The sequence below is a fragment of the Aotus nancymaae genome, unplaced genomic scaffold (assembly GCF_030222135.1).
Source record: "Aotus nancymaae isolate 86718 unplaced genomic scaffold, 86718_ANA_hifiasm-v0.15.2.pri h1tg000016l, whole genome shotgun sequence".
NCBI lineage: Eukaryota > Metazoa > Chordata > Mammalia > Primates > Aotidae > Aotus > Aotus nancymaae.
Genome location: NW_026988428.1, coordinates 7,862,717 through 7,884,378, shown reverse-complemented (window position 1 = coordinate 7,884,378; position 21,662 = coordinate 7,862,717). Strand labels below are relative to the sequence as shown.

The 21,662-nt window shown below is 34.1% G+C and overlaps 1 protein-coding gene and 1 pseudogene across 1 annotated transcript in view; one reads left to right on the top strand and one right to left on the bottom strand.

Moving 5' to 3' along the window:
• EEA1 (early endosome antigen 1) overlaps window positions 1-21,662 on the bottom strand; it is a 158,180-nt gene that overhangs the window by 76,001 nt on the left and 60,517 nt on the right. The window contains exons 3-9 of the mRNA XM_021675624.2: window positions 18,028-18,155; window positions 11,062-11,116; window positions 10,906-10,971; window positions 7,893-7,932; window positions 6,897-7,010; window positions 6,144-6,265; window positions 5,097-5,252 (exon numbers count right to left, since the gene is read on the bottom strand). Coding sequence (XP_021531299.2) covers window positions 5,097-5,252; window positions 6,144-6,265; window positions 6,897-7,010; window positions 7,893-7,932; window positions 10,906-10,971; window positions 11,062-11,116; window positions 18,028-18,155 — 681 coding nt within the window. The remainder of the gene's footprint in view (window positions 1-5,096; window positions 5,253-6,143; window positions 6,266-6,896; window positions 7,011-7,892; window positions 7,933-10,905; window positions 10,972-11,061; window positions 11,117-18,027; window positions 18,156-21,662) is intronic.
• LOC105728808 (S-adenosylmethionine synthase-like) lies at window positions 11,599-12,355 on the top strand (annotated as a pseudogene).

The following is a 21,662-nucleotide window of genomic DNA, read 5'->3' as shown; positions in this document are numbered from 1 at the left end:
TAGTAAATAATCATTTAAAAATGGTTGAAACTATGTTTGATTAACAAAACAAAAATGGGCATGTCTTTGAAGTTCTAAAATTGACTTAAAACACAAAACTGTCATATAACAATTGAAGGTGATACATTAAGGGTATTATTAATATTAAAAAGTCTCCCAAAATCACATTACCTCAAGTTTAAGCATCTCCATTAGAAAGCAGAAAAAATAATAACAAAATGGTGGATGAAAGGTGGCAGACAAGACTGACAAAAGTACACTTTGAGCACATAATAAAGATGACCAACATGCCTACAAGTCCAGCCTCTTAGATAGCATACTTTAAAAGATATTTAAATACTTGAATAGCTATGTATGGGGGTAATCATACTTATTCCATATCTACATAAACATTTTAGCTCTTAAAACTGGGATTCAAATAAATTTATTTGGAAAAAAATAAAATTCTTTAAAAATCATTTCCATTAAATACTACACCAAATATAAGTTGATTACAGCTTAGATATTTCCAATAATGTAGATTTTTTATAAATAATACTTTTTAACCTTTAAATCTCCAATTTCCAATCTATAAAACAGCCAATTATTTATAAAGAACTTTCAAATGCTTTAGAATGAGATATTTTCCATATGCCCTCAAAAATACCCAGGCAAAAAGAAGTCAATGAATTTATAAGGTATACATTCAATGAAAGTAATAAAACAAGGACATACACAGTTAATGATGTACACCAGACTATATATCTTCAGCCCCAACTAGATATACTAGTCAAATAACAATTTATTTGAAATAAATATTAAAATACATATTCCTAAAACTGCCATTAATTTGATTTGAAATAAATATTTATTTGACATTTAAAAATAATTTTTTTTTCTTTTTTTGAGACAGAGTCTGACTCTATTGCCCAGTCTCAAAATACAATGACGTGATCTTAGTTCACTGCAACCTCTTCCCCCTGGGTTCAAAGGATTCTCCTGCCTCAGGCTCCCAGGTAGCTGGGATTACAGGCATGCACCACCACCCACCCAGCTAATTTCTGTAATTTTAGTAGAGGTGGGATTTCACCATGTTGGTCAGGCTAATCTTGTACTCCTGACCTCAGGTGATCCACTCACCTTGGCCTCCCAAGTGCTGGGATTACAGGCATGGGCCACCACACCTAGCCCTTAATAATAAATTTTTAGCTTCTTTAATTCCTTTGTATGTGTTTTGTTTCTGATGCCAATATTTAGGTTTAGTAAAAGGAGCAACATCTATAATAAAAATTGCTGTATTAAGTGCTATAATTCACTAACATACTTAATTAAGAATAAATAGAACTGAATTTTAATAAACAGAACATGTCATATATTCAGATTAAGAAGAAGCTAAAAAACAAATGCAGTTATAAACAAATAAATGAAATGAAGCAATTAGACAGTAATTTTTTTATATGGAAATGGTATGACACAACTCAAAAGTATTTTAAGCTATTATGCAATACAAATATTACAATATACAATATGGCAAAATAAAAAAGTAATTAACAATAAGTATTAAGATTAATAGCACAAATTTACTTATAAGGTGATCATCAGACCACCTAAATTAGGAGACAACATGATAAAAAGGGATTGACACAGGCTTTGGATAAGCCCTGAGTTCCAACCCTAGCTTTTATATTAGGTGTGACCTTAAACAAGTTGCTTAACCTCATTGTGCCTCAGATTCCTCATAGGTAAAACATACTTAATAAACTTACAGGGTTGTAAGAAACAAATGAGACCACATGTTTTAAGTGCCTAACATGGTATCTAAAACCTACTGGTGCTCAAAAAAGTAAGAGTTTGTTTCTAGTAATAATATATTTCTAACTTTTAAGTTGCCATTTCCTAAGTTATTCAAAATATTATAACATAGCCAAGGTCTCATTCATCACTACATATCTATTAATAAATTAAATAGGTAATAAGTATTATTCTTGTTTTATTAAAAAATACAATAAAATATTAAATCACCTATTCAGTTACTCGGCACAAATAAATTCCTTTCTAAATTTATTTCCAAATACTTGAAAGATACATTTTCAAGAAAATTTGAATGAAGACATAACAAACTGATTTCTAAGCCATTTTCCTTCTTTCCTAGAAATATCGTTTCTAGAAAAATAAATAACTGTTTCCTACAATTAGCCCTGTTTGCAGGAGGATGATGGAGGGAGACACTAAATTCTTTCACCTCCCAATCTTTCATAATTCTAGTCATAGAACAAGTGTGGTGACACATGCCTTTAATACCAACACTTTGGGAGACTAAGGCAGGAGGTTCTGCTTGAGGTCAGGAGTTCAAGACCAGCCAAAGCAACATAGTAAGACCTTGTCTCTACCAAAAATAATTTGTTAAATAAAGTAAAACAAACTCCAATCATAGCTTTTTCATCTTAAATGACTTCTTCTCCTTACATATAAAGGTATTTTAATCTACAATAATAAAAATATAAATTCATAAAACACTCCAAATTCTTAAATAAGAATTTATTAGAATAATTCTTAAATATTACTTAGAAATAAATAATTCTTAAATTAGAATAACTCTTAAATAAAATATTACTTAAAAATGTCTTCCCATTAGCAAGTTCATTATATTCTCAACTTTTTTTGTTTGTTTGAGACAGAGTTTCCCTCTATCGCCCAGGCTGGAGTGTAGTGTGCAACCATGGCTCACTACGGCCTCAACCTTCTGGGCTCAAGCAATCCTCTCACCTCAGCCTCCCAAGTAGCTGGGACTACAGGTACATGCTACCATGTCTAGCTAAATTTTTGTAGAGATAGGGTTTCACCCTGTGGCCCAGGTTGGTCTCAAACTCCTGGACTCAAGCGATCTGCCTGCCTGAGCCTGCCAAATTGCTGGGATTATAGGGGTGAGCCACCCTGTTCAGCCTACATTTTTTAAAATGCAAGTAAATATATAAATTTATTTTCCTTGTTAATATTCTATTTGTTTAACAAGCATATGTATAACTCCAAAACTTACAGCTGGAATAAGTCAGAGAGGACTCAACTTTAAAATACATACTCCTAAAACAGCCATTAATTTGGTTCTATTTTAGTCACCATAATACAACTATTTTAAAATTTCAAATAGCATTTAAGGTATTTTTTAATCAAAACAGAGTGTAACTTTTTTTTTTTTTTTTTGAGAAATACCAGTAGGCAGACATAGCTAATCAAAAGCAGTTCTCACTGAAACAAAGAAATAAATGACTGGATTCACCCAGGTTTAAATATTTCTACATTAACATCTGAATAGAACTTTTCCTCATGAGACTTATTTGATTCAGTCTCTCCTTAATTCCACATTTGTACTTATAGATTAATCATTGCCTTTTGCTGATTAATAATACCAGTAGAACAGGAACTTTTAACTGACTTCAGTAAGTTCATGAACCACCTGAAATTGTTTGAAAATTTTTGGAATTAAGTGTTATTTGGCTACAAAGTATCAATTTTGGACAGTGTGTATCTAAATATCATAAGTTAGAGAGTGAAGTGTTAAGCATCACAAGGCCTTACATGCCTATGTATGTTATATCCACAAACTTTCACCACCCCTTCACGAGATATATAGAAGGAAGATTTTGAAAAATGAATTAAACATGGGTTATCTATAATACTTATACCCCAAAGCTTGATGACATGTTACTATTTATGAATAGAGTGGCTTTCAGATCAGCAGTTACAAAACTCAAGAGATTCAAATTACAATGTCACGGTAACAACATTTTAAACTGAAAAAATGAAAATCAGAGGTCTACTTCACATAAGGGAGCTTAAAGATAACAAAGTGTCTCCTATAATAAAGTAAAAAGAACAAGGGCTAGCATTTTTAAGCAAATTTATTTGTTATATATCTTAGAGTTTGTTATATGCTGACATAATTATACAAGGGATTTACAAGCCAAAGTCATGTCATGTGAGAAATGGTAGAAGGAACTGAGAATGCTTATCTTGGAAGAGAAAATACTCAGAGTAAATATGAGCAGTCTTCAAATACCTCATGTGGAAAGAAGAACAATTTATTCTGTGTAATTTCTAAGGAGAGAACTAGAACCAGTGCATGTACATTACAGGGAAACAAATGTCAACTCAGTAGAACAGACTAAGGAAGAACTATGCACACCTACACCACACCTAGCAAGGACTGTGATCACTTATCAGGGCTGCTATAAAGGGAAGTACTGGATGGAATGTTAGACTAGCTCCTTTTAAGACTTCTTTCAAATTCATAATTCAAAGTCTATCCATTAGAAATAAGCTTACAGCCAGGCATGGTGGCTTACGCCTGTAATCCCAACACTTTGGGAGGCCAAGGCGGGCAGATCACCTAAGGTCAGGAGTTCGAGACCAGCCTGGTCAACATGGTGAAACCCTATCTCTAGTAAAATTACAAAAATTAACCAGGCGTGGTGGTGGCACCTGTAATCCTGGCTACTTGGGAGGCTGAGACAGAAGAATCGCTTGAACCTGGGAGGCAGAGGTTGCAGTAAGGCAAGATCATGCCACTGCACTCCAGCCTGGTGACAGAGCGAGACTTCATCTCAAAAAAAAAAAAAGAAATAAGCTTATTACAAAATAAGCGTTTCTTAAATATTTTTTCTAAACAACACTGGTAATATAATTGTAGAAAATGATACCATTCTTCCTTTATTTCTACCAAACTAAGATAAACTCAATTACCATTTATCAACTAACCTTGAGTAAATTTAACCTTAAAAATCATCTCTCAGCAATATGTACCATTTATCAAACGGAACAATAATTTTTATGCATATATTCCTGAGTGTCTAGCTCTATAAAGCAAAATATACTGACTGTGAGACCACATTGACTATAAACAAGTATTATTCAGATCAAAAATGAAAGAATGACAAATATTATTTTGATAGGCCAAAAATGAAAGAATGACAAATATTATTTTGATAGGCCAAAAATGAAAGAATGACAAATATTCTTTTGATAGGCCACTCAGAAAAATCTCAAATCCTGGCTTCACTCAACAGTATATACTACACAAGCTAATATCAATCACATTTAAGTACAATGAACTTCATTACCTCTGAGCTAGCATATTGTGACTGTAATTTTTTGCATTCGTCTTTGAGTTTTTCAGACTCTCGCTCACGTTCCAAGGTCATGTTATCCATTAGTGTTTGAACTTGGACCAGTTCTTTCTTTAGCACTGAAACATCTTCTATACCAGGTCTCTGAAGCTGTGAAGCAACACATTTTAATTAAAAATTAAAGTGAAAAACTAAAATAATATACATTTTTTAGAATCAATTTCACTACAAAGAAATCAAAAGGGAAACAATCTCCAATATCAATTTTTAGATTCCAAACAACACTGGTATCTTCTCCCACAATAAGCTATCTCCTCTTCCCATCCTACCTCGTATTTAACAGTATTACAACTCAAGGTGCAATCTAGAGAATTCACAATTATCTTTATTACTTTGTTTTCCTTTGCTTCACAAACTACATCTATTTGTTATAACAGTGACTTGAAAATGTTACATTCCTTCTTCTTCTATCCTAGGAAACTGGTAATAAAAATGAAGGAGCAGATGTAAGCAAAATTAGAGTTTGCTGCAGGTTGGATATAGTTAATTTATATATTTATTGAGAACTAAATAAAGGAAACAAAGTCAAGGACAGATCCAAGATTATTAAGCCTTAGGAGAGGATTAGAGATGTATGGTTCCAATAACAGAAATACATAATGGAGGAACTTTGATTTTATACTTGTTGAATTTGAAATTATAGCTAGAAATTCAACACAAAGTACCCTAAAAACAGATGGATTTGTAAAACTAACATGCAAGAGAAGACCACAATCAGAGACGCAGATGTGAAAATTACTAAAATGACAGATATTTAGATAGAAACAACAAAAATGTTAAGGTGGTAAGTTATGTATCATAACATTCCATTTTTATTTTAAAAATCATATATAGAATATATATGCAGGTGGTAGAATATAGGGACTTGTTTATATCTTCCATTTCACTCAAATTATATTTTTAAAAATTTTCCTTCAGGGTATTTTATTTTTAATTTAGAAAAGTTTAAGAGTACATCTCAACAAATCATTCCTAAATTACCAGTTCCGTCTTCAGATCTTGAATTACAGTTGCCTCTCTATTTAATTCTTCTGTCAGATGTGTCACTTTCTGTTCAGCAGCTTCTCGGAGACTCCTTTCTTCATCATACTTTGACTTTATATCTAATTAAAGATAGTTATATAAATATTAGTTTTATGACATTAAGGGAAGGACAGTTTTATAAGTTCTTGTACATTACTTTGCATATCTGTATGTCACTCTAATTCAAATTCTCATTCCTTAGATAACCATAAATATATACAGTAAGTTTATACTTCCAATTACATAAAATAAACTTAAAATTCTTTGTCTACATAAATTCCACTCAACATTATGTTAATTATTAGCATTTTAATGTATACTTAATCACATACAATATTTTACCTAAAAGCACATGTTAAAAATATATATATGTGATAGGATAACCAAGTGTTATATTTATACTATATTATTTAATTCACTTCTTTAAAATGTTCCTTTTTTAATCTTTAAGCATACCACAAAAGAAAATGTATTTTCTCTAAATTTCAAGAAGAATCGAGAGAGAAATACCAGTCCTTTGAAGGAAGGCAGCCAGAGGACAAACAAAATAATTTACATAGCAACTCTGAAATCATTAAATTCCATTAATTACCACTGTAGTTTATCACAAATGCTTTAACACACTAAAATACTATATTTATTGCTAGGGTATATAATGGCAAAAAGGTAATGAGATTGATTTACTGGCTAAAAAATTCTAACTCAATTTACCTGCAATTTCAGTAGCAAGTTGGGCTGCTTTCTGTTCAAATAAGTCTTTCATTTGCTTAATATTAAAATTTTCTGTTTGGGCTTCTTCTAACTGCTGTTCCAAAGACTGTAGTTCTACAAAAAAAGTGTCATGGTTATTCAAATACCATGTTAATTATATACGCTACACTGTTATTACTTATATTCATTACAATTGTAAAGATGATCAACATAAGTTTATTATCCAATTACAAGTAGAGTATTTTGACATTTCAAGAATTAAGTATATCTGATTCATTTAAGGCACAAATCATAATTTACAAACATACAATGCAAATGAAATAATATTTAGAATCACCATCAAATAATCTACAAATATTTGATTAAAACTTATTTTGATTTCACATTTCACAGTTATTTTCCTATATCTATCAACTGACCAAAAAGGAATATATTCTTTTTTTTTTAAAGGGATGGGGTCTCACTATGTTCCCGAGGCTGGTCTCAAACTCCTGGGTTCCAGCCATCCTCTCTTATCAGTCTCCCAAAGTGCTGGGATTATAGGCATGAGCCATCAAGCCTGGCTCAAAAAGGAAAACATTCTGCCCCTCTGATAAAATCAGTTATAAAGCATAATGAATTAGAAATAGTTAATCAAGATCTTGAAATTTTTAATTTCTTAAAGTATGCAGTCAACTCCTAATACATAAAAAAAACTATCTTATTCATAATATACACTTCATTTTCATTAAACAACCATATTAATGTAATATTCGAGAAGTTTATTTCTTACTTCAAAATATAATGAACTAAGAAAACTAAAATTTTAGTTAACATTAAATTATGAAGTTCACATATAACTCTCTAAACCTCAAATATGACCATTATCTTCACATTTTAAACTCATAAAGCATAACCACGAAACAAAATTCATTTAGCGGACATCAAAGAAAGAGAAAGGAAAAAAAATAAGAAGAAAAAGAAAATTGAAAAAATATCTGCTTTAAGTAAAGTTACCTGCTGATGAATCAGTCACCAATCCATCAGGTTTAGCCTCCTCAATTAAAACAAAAGACATAAACAAATGATTAAAAGGAAACAATAAAACTGTTAAAATTGCCAATGTTAAAAAATCTCTGAAAGTCACATTCTTTCAGGTAAGTAGTAAGATTTTGGTGAAAATTTAAATTTAGTAGTTTCCATTCTTCCAGATCTGTAAGAGACCAGTAGGCAGACTAGCATAATGATCTAACTTCAGTTTACTAGTTCTAACACAGATTTTTATTTGTATGCTAATATATATGAAGTTATTATGGTCTTATAATAAGACATCTTAAATTTCGTGAATTCAGTAATAAAGAAATAGCACAATTATTATAATTATAAATATAGATTCTCAAACAAATACTTAAGTCAACTGGCAACAGTCATATTAGTATGTAGCTTTGAAGTAATTTCAAAGTTTGCTACATGGATGCTATATATTTTGCTGTAATAAGAACTTGGAGCGTTATCCCCCTCCAGTTAAGCATGTGATGCCTGTTAGACCCTATATGTGAGAACTCGGCATGAACTTCTCCTCTCTCCTCAGTAATATTATATCGGACCTTATCATACCCTAGATCTGAGCTACTGACTTCAACTACTGGACTTCAAAATACGTATTAACCCAAGAGTTTGAAAGATACTTTGAAAGCTTAGACCATGGCAGGCTGCACTTTGTTGGCTGCTTTCACTGAGATTGGCAGCTCATGTTGCAACAGGGCCACATCCTGTTGGCCTTCGAGCTTTGAGTCTGGCCAGCCAACACCTACATCTCCTCTAGCAGCAGGAGATCCCCACTGTCCGGGATCGCCACTGTTTTGGATGCCATCTGTCCAGAGAAACTGCTCATAAAAAAGGTACACCTCAATCCTTTCAGACTTTACTTTTCATGAAAGCCTGCTTCCATCCTGATAGAGTGACTAGACTTTGGTATATCCCATAAGATCAGAACATTTTATTCTCTCCCTTTTAAGCACTGTGTACCTAAGAAAATTTCTCTTTGGTAATAAACCATGCAATATGTGAAATCATACTTCAAATCATGCTTCTTATTACAATCAAACACAACACCTATATTATTTGAACATTCGCATTAGTTAAAACATACTATCAAACTATCACTACTAAAATTTGCATTATTTAAAACATGCTATCAAACTATCACTACTAAAAAAACTGGCTTTATAATCATAATTTTTTAATTCAGGACAAGCCAACTTTAAACGAAGCAGAAATAACAGATTCCATAAGGCTTCATTTGTCACATGTATTAGGAACAAAATAATATACTACCTTGGCATTATTTTTATATTTTAAAGAATTATACACATCTGAAAGAGTTTATAATAAGGCATTCCATTGTATATCTGACTTTTTATTTCTCTATACATTGAACTAAGACATACTGATTGCTAAGAATCATAAGTATTTAAAATATATTTTCCCCCAAAGGTAAATTTCCTGCCAAGGTAACTTATAACTTGCACTGTGGAGAAGTTATTTAAGTGTATTAAATGTGAAATAGTCATCTCAAATGTGGTAAACAATTTCCACTCTGTTGTCAGATGCAGAAAATAATACAGCCCATATATGATTAATTATTAATAGCATCTATACAAAACATAAGTAAATAAGCTATAAGTATTTTGGACCACTAAAAACCTCTTTAATGTTAACAGAATCACCAATTAGAGAAGCTGAGTAGTAATAAGACTGATTATCTTGTTATTTATTTGTTTTTGTCTTTTTCAGTCTAACTAACAATTCTTGGTGCAAAGACTAAAAAGCAAAAAAGACTCAGTGAAAGTCACAATATGCCAAGATAATGTGCAAAGGGATTATTAATTACTTTAAAAAAATATTAGAACTATTGCTGAAGGGTAGCTACTTTTATTCTTACAAATGATGACTATGGATTTGGCAAGATTTCATTAATCTTTGATTCTTCCTCTAATTTCAGAAAAAAGTCAAGATAATTTCAGCATAAAAGTCATAACTAAGGTTATTTACTTAGAAAATACATTAAACTATATAAAATCGAAGATATTAAAAAAAATCCTATCAGAGAGAACCACTTTTGATACAATTATTTTCTTCTGTTTTTTCTATGTATTATTTTTACATAGTTAAAGGCATACAGAACATGTGTGTGTGCATGTATGTACAAATAAACATTTTTTTATTTTTTTAAAACTTACCTTGTTAATAGAACAGGTTTCCCAGTTTTCAATCTTCACTAACATAAAAATATTACTAGCTATTTATAGCTAGTAATATTTCTTTCCCTACCAATAGACACTTTAGTCATTATGAATTTGTCAGAAATTTAAATGCTTTGAAGAGATTCACTACTGTTTGAACCCATTATTTTTTAACCATTTAGGCATATTGCAAAAATTTAGAATACTATAGCCTGGTATTTTAAAAAACAACATATAAGTACCTGATGCTTGTTTTTTCTGCGGGGTGGCGGCGGGGGGTCGGGGACAGAGTCTTGCTCTGCTGCCTAGCTTGGACTGTAGTGGTAAGATCATAGCTCACCACAGTGCTGAAATGGAGAGCTCAAATGATCCTCCCATCTCAGCCTCTCAAGTAGCTGGGACCACAGGCACATGGCACCACACCCAGCTAATTTTTAAATTTTTTGTAGAGACAATGGTCTCCCTGTGTTGCCCAGGCTGGTCTCGAACTCCTGGCTCAAGCAACCCTCTCACCTCAGCTTCCCAAAGTGCTGGGATGACAGACGTGGGCCCATCCAGTAACTGATTTTTATTGGAACACCTTTAAAAAAAAATTGTATCTTCGCTCCTCATATATTTGTTTGCATTCAACAGAATTACAAGGAATATACACTGCAGGCTACTAAACACAGAGAAACAAATTAGGAAATTATTTATATCAGGCCACCACCTGCTTGCAAAAAGGTATTAAGTTTAATTTTCATCAATAATAATAAACATGCTTTAAGTATTTTAAAAGTAATTACTTGCTGCTGCAGCCCTTGATATTTTTCTAACTCCTTCTTTAATTCTTCAGAGTACCATTTTTCTTCCTAATAAAAAAGATTTTTAATTAGTAAATTTAAAAAGCTGTATTATCTGAAACACTGAAAATAAACAAGTATAACAATTTTTATTCCCACCTTAAGTGAAGCCTGTAGGTCTTGGACCTCTTGTCTGAGTAGTGTTACATCATCTCTAAATAAAAATGCGGGGAAGGAATTAATAATGTCCTTTAATTAACAACCTGGTCTTAACAAATCATGGCTAGTAACTGTATAGTAATATCATAGTTTTTCAATTAAAAAAAAAAAACTAGGGAAGATTTTATGTATAATGGCATATATATAAAGCCCTTAGAAAAACCACTTTATTGGTAAAGCTCATTGTTTATAAATGGAAAACATTTTCTCATGGAAATAATCATATAACTGACTGTTAAGTGCCCGAGCTAGAGGCAAAACGTCTTTCATTAATTTACTAACAATAAGCATCAATGGCTTCCTATTGTAGTTAGCATGAAATCTAAACTCATTAACATGGACTATAAAATCTGCATAATCTAGTCCTTGTCTTATCACTCTCCCTTTCATTCATTTAGCTCTATCAACATTGGTTTCTTTCTTTCACACTGAGAAAAAATCTTGGTTTGCTCCTTGCCACCCTCCACTCTGAGTAGAATGCCGCTTGTGCATTTCGTAGCTGCCACCTCACCGCTGCTCCTTCTCAATGGCACTTCCACTCACTGCCACCAACACCAACATGAACGGGAGCTCAACAGCTTCCACAAGGCATTCATTGAGGAAGGCACGTTCCTCTTCACCTCAGAGTGGGTTGGGGAAAGCTACCCATATAAGATCTGTGACCAGATCAGTGAGGCTGTCCTTGAAGCCCACCTTCAACAAAATCCTGATGACAAAGTAGCTTGTGAAACTGTTGCTAAAACTGGAATGATCCTTCTTGCTGGAGTAATTACATCCAGAGTTGCTGCTGACTACCAGAAAGTGGTTGGTGAAGCTATTAAACACACTGGATATGATGATTCTTCCAAAGGGTTTGATTACAAAACTTGTAATGTGCTGGTAGCCTTGGAGCAAGTCACCAGTTATTGCTCAAGGTGTTCATCTTGACAGAAATGAAGACGACACTGGTCCTAGAGACCAGGGCTTGCTGTTTGGCTATGCCACTGATGAAACTGAGGAGTCTATGCATGCCTTTAACCAGTCATTGAATATAAACTTAAAGCTGAACTGGCAGAACTATGCCATAATGGCATTTTGCCTTGGTTACACCCTGATTCTAAAAACTCAAGTTACTGTGCAGTATATGCAGGATCAAGGTACTATGCTTCCCATCAGAGTCCACACAATTGCTATATCTGTTCAGCATGATGAAGAGGTTTGTCTTAATGAAATGAGGAATGCCCTAAAGGAGAAAGTCATCAAAGCCATTGTGCCTGAAAAATACCTTGATGAGGATACAATCTACTACCTACAGCCAAGTGGCAGATTTGTTATTGGTGGGCCTCAGGGTGATCTTGCTTTGTTTGACTGAATGGAAAAACCATTGTGGACACTTAATGGTGGTTAGGGTACTCATGGAAGAGGTGACTTTTTAGGAAAGGATTATATTAAGGTCAACCGTTCAGCTGCTTATGCTAGTCACTGGGTAGCAAAATCCCTTGTTAAAGGAGGTCTGTGCAGGAGGGTTCTTGTTCAGGTCTCTTATGCTATTGGAGTTTGTTATCCATTATCTATCTCCATTTTCCATTATGGTACCTCTCAGAAGAGTGAGAGAAAGCTATTAGAGACTGTGAAGAAGAATTTCAATCTCTACCCTAGGGTCATTGTAAGGGATCTGGATCTGAGGAAGCCAATTTATCAGAGGACTGCAGCCTATGGCCACTTTGGTAGAACAGCTTCCTGTGGGAAGTGCCCAAAAAGCTAAATATTAAAAGTGTTAGCCTCTTTTCTCCATACTTGTTGGCATAGGCTACAGAGAAGCCTTCAAGCTCTGAGGGAAAGGGCCCTCCTTCCTAAATTTTCCTGTCCTCTTTTAGCTCCTGATCAGTTGTAGTCACTCTAGTCAATGACATGAATTTTAGCTTTTGTGGGGGACTGTAAGTAGGGCTTGGTATTCTGTCCCTATGTGTTTTATTCACCATTGTAATGAATTTAGTGAGCACAGGTGATCCATGTAACTGCCTAGAAACAACATTGTAGTAAATAATACTTTGAAATTGAACCTTTGTGACCTATGACCCAACGCTCCAAAGTCCCAATTGCATTGACTTTCCCACCAGATGCTGAAAATGTCCTTGTAATGTGCACATAAAGTACTTGTAGTTCCACTTATAGCCTCTGTCTGGCAATGCCACAGCACTGTCAGCATGAATTTGTAATGTCTTGAGCTCTATTATGAATGTGAAGCCTTCCTCTTATCTTCCCTGTAACTTGATCCATTTCTAATTATGTTCCTTTTTGACAGGGAATGTTCCCTATCTGATCAATTTTGCATGCAACGCAAGTTCCTAGTTGGAGCTCTAGCCTGACATCAAAAAAAGACAGTTACTATTAAACCATCTCCCTGGTGTTTATGCTCTTAATTGCCACCTCTTTAACAGCACCAAATCAAAATCTCTCCACTTTCAGCTGTCTTTTGGAGAACATACATAGTAAGGTTTTAATTTAGTAAACCAATCCTATGCATTGTTTCAACACTAGCCAAACCTCATCAACTCCTAGCTCTAGTAAAACAGGCACTTGGCACCTTTGTGATACCACACAGAGGAGTCACAGGGCAGTACCTAAGGGTCTGTAGGTTGCACACTTAGATACCAGATAACTTTTTTTTTCTTTGTAAGAAAGCCTCAGTACTTCACACTGTACAATAACTCCTCCCAGGGTTTTAACTTTGTTTTATTTTCAAAACCAGGTCCAATGAGCATTCTGAATAGCTGGTGTAGCTACAGAGAAGTCAGCTTTCTTCAGAGAGCAGTGCTTTGGCAGGGAGGAGGAAATCCCTTTATACTTGAACATTTTCTAATTGCTTATTTATTGTATTGTGGGGTATGTGTAGTACAGAGAAGCCATCATCTCAGATGGCAGCTTTTAAAAGATTTTTTTTTTCTCTCAACACCATGACTCCTTTAACAACATGTTTCCAGCATTCTCAGGTAGGCCAAGTTGTCCTACAGAAAAACCTTGGGTTAGACCTAAAGGTGATCTGGCTGGTGTTAACAGAAGAAAGGGCCAAGGTGGTGTGGCTGGCCATGGAGAAAACTGACTTGGCTGGTATGGTACAGAGAAGCCAGCTTATTTACATGATTATTCCACGACTGCTTGCCCTAAGCAGAAAGTGCCTTTCAGGATCTATTTTTGAAGATTTATTACATTTGTCTGCTTCTCAATTCCAACAGTTTAATAAAGATCTAAACAAAATGATAGGTTCTACCTTAAAAAAAAGAAAAAAGAAAAAGCTCTGTAAAATGGGGGTGGGGGAAACACACACATACACACACACACACACACACACACACACACACACCCCACACACAAATTGGCTTATTTCTATTCCTTTGGGTCTGACATGCTGTCTTCTGAGAAGCTTCTCACATTCTGTTTCCCTCACCTAAGAGTCAGACTGACAAAGAATGGTGAACTGACCATTCATTCTAGGCCCTATTGCAGGAGAGAGATTTTATGAGAAAACACCTTTATAAAGAATTATTCTGGATGTCAGGAACGTATCTTCCCCTGCCGGATTGAAATCATCTTACAGATATACCCAAACATGTGCAAATGGTATCTCCACAAGAACTTATATGATGTCATATACAAAATACTAGAAATAACCTAAATAGTCATCAACCAAAGAATGATAAAATTCCATGCCATCATTAAAAAGAATAAGATAGCTCTATCTACATTGATATGGAAGAATCCACAAAATACAGAGAGAAACAAAAGGTACAGAACAACGTAGAACTGCTATATTTTATGTAATTACAGATATTTATATTTATTTATATGTACATAGATATAAGCATATGAATATATAAGCATAGAATATCTCTGGAAGAATACATAAGAAATTGATGGAAAAAAGGGGTGGCAAGAGCTCAATTTTCACTACAAACTTTTTTGAACCATTTGAATTTTGTACTACATATATATCATCTACATGCATACATTTAAAAATCTAGTCTTAAAAAACCCACTAATGCATCAAGCTTCAAAAATTTGATTGATGTTGAGGAAATTCCCATGTAAACTGATGAACAGAGGGCTTTAAAGCAAAAAGGTTTCATTACCACCTGAGTCATGTGGACTTTTGATCTAAAAGACATAAGCAGCTCATAGTCACATGTCATTCAAAGTGTTATAGAGTAGAATGTAATAGAAACAAGAGAGGTGTAGGAAAATGGGAAGATGAAGACACAGTAAGATAAAAATGGAAACGCATGCAGTAACTATTCCATAAGCAAAGAGAAGCCAGTAAAATTATTACTTAGAGTAACACCAATCAAATTTGCATTTTAAGAATATTATTCTGGCCGGGCACAGTGACTCAGGCCTGCAATCCTAACACTTCGGCAGGCTGAGCTGGGAGAATTCCTCGAGGACTTCTTGAGGTTCCTGGACAATATAGCAGACCCTGTCTCAAAAAAATAAATAAATAAAAGTAAAAATTAGCCAGGCATGTTGGTCCACGCCTGTAGTCCCAATTACTTGGGAGGCTGAGGCAGGAGGATCACTTGAGCCCAGGAGTTGGAGACTACAATAAGCTATGACTGAGCCAGCCTGGAAAACAGAGCAAGATCCTAGCTCTAAAAAAATGAAGAAAGAGTATTATTCTGGCAGCCATATGGAGAATTAATTGGAAGAGTACAAGACTAAAGACAGAGTCAACTATAAATACAAAAAAAACATTTTTGAGTGAGATTTAAGGTCTAAAATAAACTACAACAGTAAAAATGTGAAAGAATATATGCTGATAAGGAAACAATTAACTAAACTTTATGATAGATCAGATGAGGGGAGCAGGAGCAGATGTGTTAAAATGAGCACACCTACTTTCCTGGCTTTAATAACTAGGCCAACAGATAATGCTGCCATTCACCAGAAGAAGTAATAGTAGACAAGCAGTAAGTTTAAAAGAAAATGGGATAAACTCTGTTTTCTAAATGTCAATAATGAGGTGCTTTGGGAACATCAGAGGGAAGATATCTAATAGGCAAATTGAGAGATAATTCTAGGTTGGAGATGTGGTTTAGGAGGAAGTTATGGATGTAGATATTACCCCAGGTAGATCACACAGAGGAAGAGCAGCTTACAAAACAGATCAAGAAAAAATTATCACAATGGTATGTAACCTCAGAAGACTCGAAGGAAGGAAAGCTGGCAGAGCCAAATTTTGCAGTGGTTGTTGTAGATAGTCTACAGATATGATTACAATCAAATTTTTCCTTTCCTATACACAAAATCCACTAATCCACTAAAAGACAAAGTTTGCCTTCAGGCTTCATGAATCTGACCTGGCACTATGACTACTTTATCCAATAGAATGGCAGAAGTGATGCTCTGACACTTTTGAATCAAGCCTAAAGAAGACTGGCAACTTCTGCTTCTTTCCTCTTGGAACATACTATCTTGGAACGAACTACCAGTTTGTGAGGAAGTCCAAGCAGCCACATAAAGAGGCCCACATGAAAGAGAACTGAAGCCTCTGGCATAAAGCCCCAGATAAGCTCCCAGCTGGCATCCAACACCAACTTCCAGCCATGAACGTGAGGCTATTTAGAACCTTCTGGTCTTCCTACAACCCCAGTCTACCTCACTTAAAGCAGAAGAACCATTCAGTCAATTCAAAGAATCATGAGAATTAATAAACTGTCATAGTTTTAAACCACTTTGCTCTTTGGGTAGATTGTCAGACAGTAATAGATAACCAAAATAGAGGTCAAGCAAAATAAGAACTGAAAATAATACAGGTTACTGTTGGCCTTTGAAAGAGCCATTGCCACAGAATGATAGAGCAGAAGTCAGGCTTCAATGATCTAAAACTCTAAATGAAAAGTTAAGAACAAGGGTAGACATGGATGCTTTTATGTTAAAAGTTCATATATTGGACATGGTCTAATTCATAGTTGAAATGCAACTCTATTAAACTGAAATTAAATATAAAAACGTTTACAATATAATCTAATATAACCACACATTTTTAATCTATTTCCTAACAAATGACAAAATAGTAGCTGAAATTATTAATTCACACACAAAAATACCTTAGAGCATTAACAGTCATTTAAAATGGAAGATCCATTCTTCCCAAAAGCACTGGTTTTCCCACATATTTCAATACATTAAAATGACCACGTTTCATAGTCCTACAAAGTTGATGTGATTATTATATTTTCCTTTATGTAGTATTCTTTGTGTTATAGCAGATTAATCAACCAGTAAGGTATTCTTAAGGAAAGCATAAAAATACTTTTTTACTATTATAATGAAGTGAACTGTTTATGTTCTCAGTGGGGAAAAAAGACAAGAGTTCTCTCCAATGGCAAAATAAATGCAAAGTTATATTGCTGAGTGCAATTCTAAGTAGTTATATTTTAGTTTACTTTTACTTCTTAAAATGGCCAAGACAAATTGTCAAGAAGCACAATGTATACGTGTGCGTATTGCTATACTGGTGATTATAAATGAAACTTTTTAAATTTTAAATTAAAAATGAAATTTTCATTGTTGGCTAAATTCATCATTTTAACAACTTACTATAAAGTCATGTCAGCAAATTGTATCGTTTTATATTATACAGAATATACTAAATACAATTTAACCTTCTTTTGCTAACTCACAATCTTCATTAAAAACATAACCTATATACCATATTGTATAAAACATAACCTATATACCACTGGTATAACCAGTTACTGGTCACGGATTGAATAGTTTTTAACAACAATTGAGGAAGGATATGCTAAATGAGGTCAGATTTAAATTAAATAATATAAAAATTATTTTGATCAACTAATTAATCATGATTAAACAATGATATCATATGCATATTCTGTAACATTATACTTCAAAATTATCATACTGTACCGCTTCAAAGCAAGATTAGACTCTCCTCCAAGACCTGAATCATTACCAGCATCATGAACAGCTTCATAATGTTTGAAAAGTTCATCAGCAGATCCAAGAGATTTCATACACTGGGGACATATGAAACCCTATAGAAAAAGGCAGAAAAAAGTTTCAAAATAGTATTTAATATTCTGAAATAACAATTTGCATATTATGAAATATCGTCAAATATCTTAATCATACCAATGGTTCCATTAGGTAAATCGTATCTTATGGTATTAATCCCAAATTCTAATATCATGCAAAGATACTTCACTGTCTATTCTAGTTGAAGTCTACAAAATGCAAAGAAAGCCCTTACAATAGTCTTTTACATTAGATAAAGTAATAGCTGGAGTACCCAAGTCTAATCTGAAAAGCTAGTTCTAATATAGATTAGTTGAGAACACCTGCCATCATATCCTTCCATTCACTAGATAGCCCCATTAGTAAAATAATATCTGTTCCAATCTACCTCACAGGAATGCTAACAAAAAAAAAAAGATGATGATGATGAAGAATCACTGAGGGGAGAAAAGTAATTCATAATCACCACAGAGCTCAGATATCTACAACAATAGACAAGTATTCTAGTCAGTAAATTTCTTTGCTAACCCAAGGCTAACACAGTAAAGGCCTAAATTTAGTGTGTAGCCCCATAAAATATTAAAAGTATATATATAACTATATAACGAATCCCAGAATTATTATATGATTAAAACTATCAACTAGAGTACTACATTAAAAATGCTGATAAAGATCCATGTTTTACAAGTTTTAGGTTCCAATTCATTAATGAATCATAAAATCAACTTACTGGGTTACAACTTTTTTTTTTTTTTGAGACAGAGTCATGCTGGACACACCCAGGCTGGAGTGCAATGGCACAATCTTGGCTCACTGCAACCTCTGCCTCCTAGATTCAAGCGATTCTCTCTGCCTCTGCCCCTCAAGTAGCTGGGATTACAGGTGCACACCACCATGCTCAAATAATCTTTTTTGTATTTTTAGTAGAGACGGGGTTTCACCATGTTGGCTAGGCTGGTCTCAAACTCCTGACCTCCTCAGGTGATCCACCCACCTCAGTCTCTCAAAGTGTTGGGATTACAGGTGTGAGCTACCACACCCAGCCGAAACTTTTAAAAAATAATTCTCTACAACAAAATATATTAGAGTTTATCATATGTAGTAAGGATAAATAATGTTTTGTTAACTTCTGTTTTGAGTGATTACAGAAAAGTATAGTTCTTAAGTGGTTGCTATCAAAAATATCTGAGAAGCACAGGTACAGATAGCTGTTAGTTACAGGACAGAATGTATAACAATAATGACTATTTGTAGATTCTATACTATGTACTTTCCCTACACAATCTCATTTAAATCTCTCAATACTTTGTTAGTATTCTTACCTTCATTTTATAGAAGAGGAAATTAAACCTCAGAAAAGTTATATTACTTTCCTAGGATCACAAACCTAATTAAACCAAAAGATGCACAAGTCTGCTAGACAAATCCCATGTTCTGAAATGCTATACTATCGCTTTCATTGCAGCAATCTTTTTTTTTTTTTTTTGAGACAGAGTCTCACTTTGTCACCCAGGCTGGAGTGCAGTGGCGTGATCTCAGCTCACTGCAATATACTATCTCTTAAACTCATTGACTCATGCTTATAAATCACTGCCTTAAAAGAAGCCCTTTTATCTAACTTTTTAGTGACTTTATTCAAAAAATACTTATTGACTATAATTTTAAGTGTTATCACTATTCTCTACAAGATAGAAATGATAAAAATATAGTCTTGGCCTTCAAAAAACTGAGAAGGCAGAATATATACATATTAAAAAAATACCTTCATGCATGAAACTGAATTAATGATTAACCAGATGGCACTTAAGTTTGTATTGTAGGGGTACCTGATTGCAAAGTAAATTAGCAAATTAAACAAATTCACAGCCTTCTCTCCAATTGTCTGTTGGTCCTATAAAATATTACTTACTCAACTTCTGTATCCATCAAATTGCCAGTAGTATTCAAATTATTACATAATACCTCCAGGTGTAGTGGCTCACGCCTATAATCCCAGCACTTTGGGAGGCTGAGGTGGGCAGATCACTTGAGGTCAGGAGTTCAAGACTAGCCTTGCCAACAGGGCAAAACCCCATCTCTACTAAAAATACAAAAATCAGCCGGGTGTGGTGGCACACACCTGTAATCCCAGGTACTCAGAAGGCTGAAGCACTAGAATCGCTTGAACCTGGGAGGCGGAGGTTGCAGTGAGCCGAGATAGTGCCACTGAACTCCAGCCTGGGCAACAAGAGCAAAACTCCGTATCAAAAAATGTGTGTGTGTGTGTGTGTGTGTGTGTGTGTGTGTGTGTACACATAAAACATAATACTTCAGTATCATCAATCCAATATAAATAGAAAACTCTCAACTTTGAATTACTCTTTAAATTATTTGCATTCCAAAGTGTTTATGGATAATAAAGTAGTTTCCCCACACTTTACACACATACATCACATACATACGCATACATGCACACACACACACACACGAACACACCATATCAAAGGTTTTGAAGAAGCCTTACTCCAAAATCTTGACTTTTAAAAAATATTACTGGATATTAATTCTGAAAACACTATCAGCCCATTTTTCACCCTAATACACAAGAATTTCCTCATGCAATCTATTCTGCATGAGTATTTCATATGCTGAAGAGTATCTATGGTCATTCATTAAATCAAAGATGAAATAGTAATTAGCAAAAGTATGATAAAATTATTACACATACAATTCTTCTAATTAAAGGTAGCAAGAAATAAACTTGTTTTACTTCCATCAAATACACCACAATTCTAAAATTTCCCTCTATTACGGATATAAAAATAAAATGGAATGTGTATGACACTGGTGCGTCAATGCATTTCTGCATTGTAAGCAACAAAAAAATACATGATAACTTTGAAGGTTCTATGGAAAGTAAGTTTTGTTTTATAAGAATGTACAGCTTTTACATGTAAGAATGGCCATCCTCTCTTCCTTCTATAAGAAACAAATACAATTCCCTTTAAGAATCACTGTTCCCCAAGGCTCTCTCATTGACCTCCTCCTCTTCTGACTCAGTATTCTCCCAGGTATATGATAATGCAATGGTTTCAGCTATCACTGATGTGCTGATGACTCCCAAGTCCATCTATCTAGCCAAGAACTCGCTCCAGAACTCTTCTGGATCTTTAACAACATGCATCTCTACTTGCATCCCACAGGCATCTCAAATACAACAAATGGAAGACTCATTTCCCAAACTTCCTTTTCTCACCAACACCTACCTTTCATCTGAACTAGAAACCTAAAAATTTGGCTCAACTACTCTCCCTCTGACTCATTTCTAATAAAACACTAAGCATAAACATTTCTCCTTTCCATCTTCTCATCTCCATCCTCGTTGCAACTGCTCATGTTCAGACACTCAGTATTTCTTGTCCAGACTACTACAATAACATTAGAAACAGTGTTCCTATATCCAGTCTTCCCTCTCCCTAATTAATCTTCCACAGGGTTGCCAGAGGAATCTTTCTAAAATAGATTTTTCAATATCCTTCACCAACCTT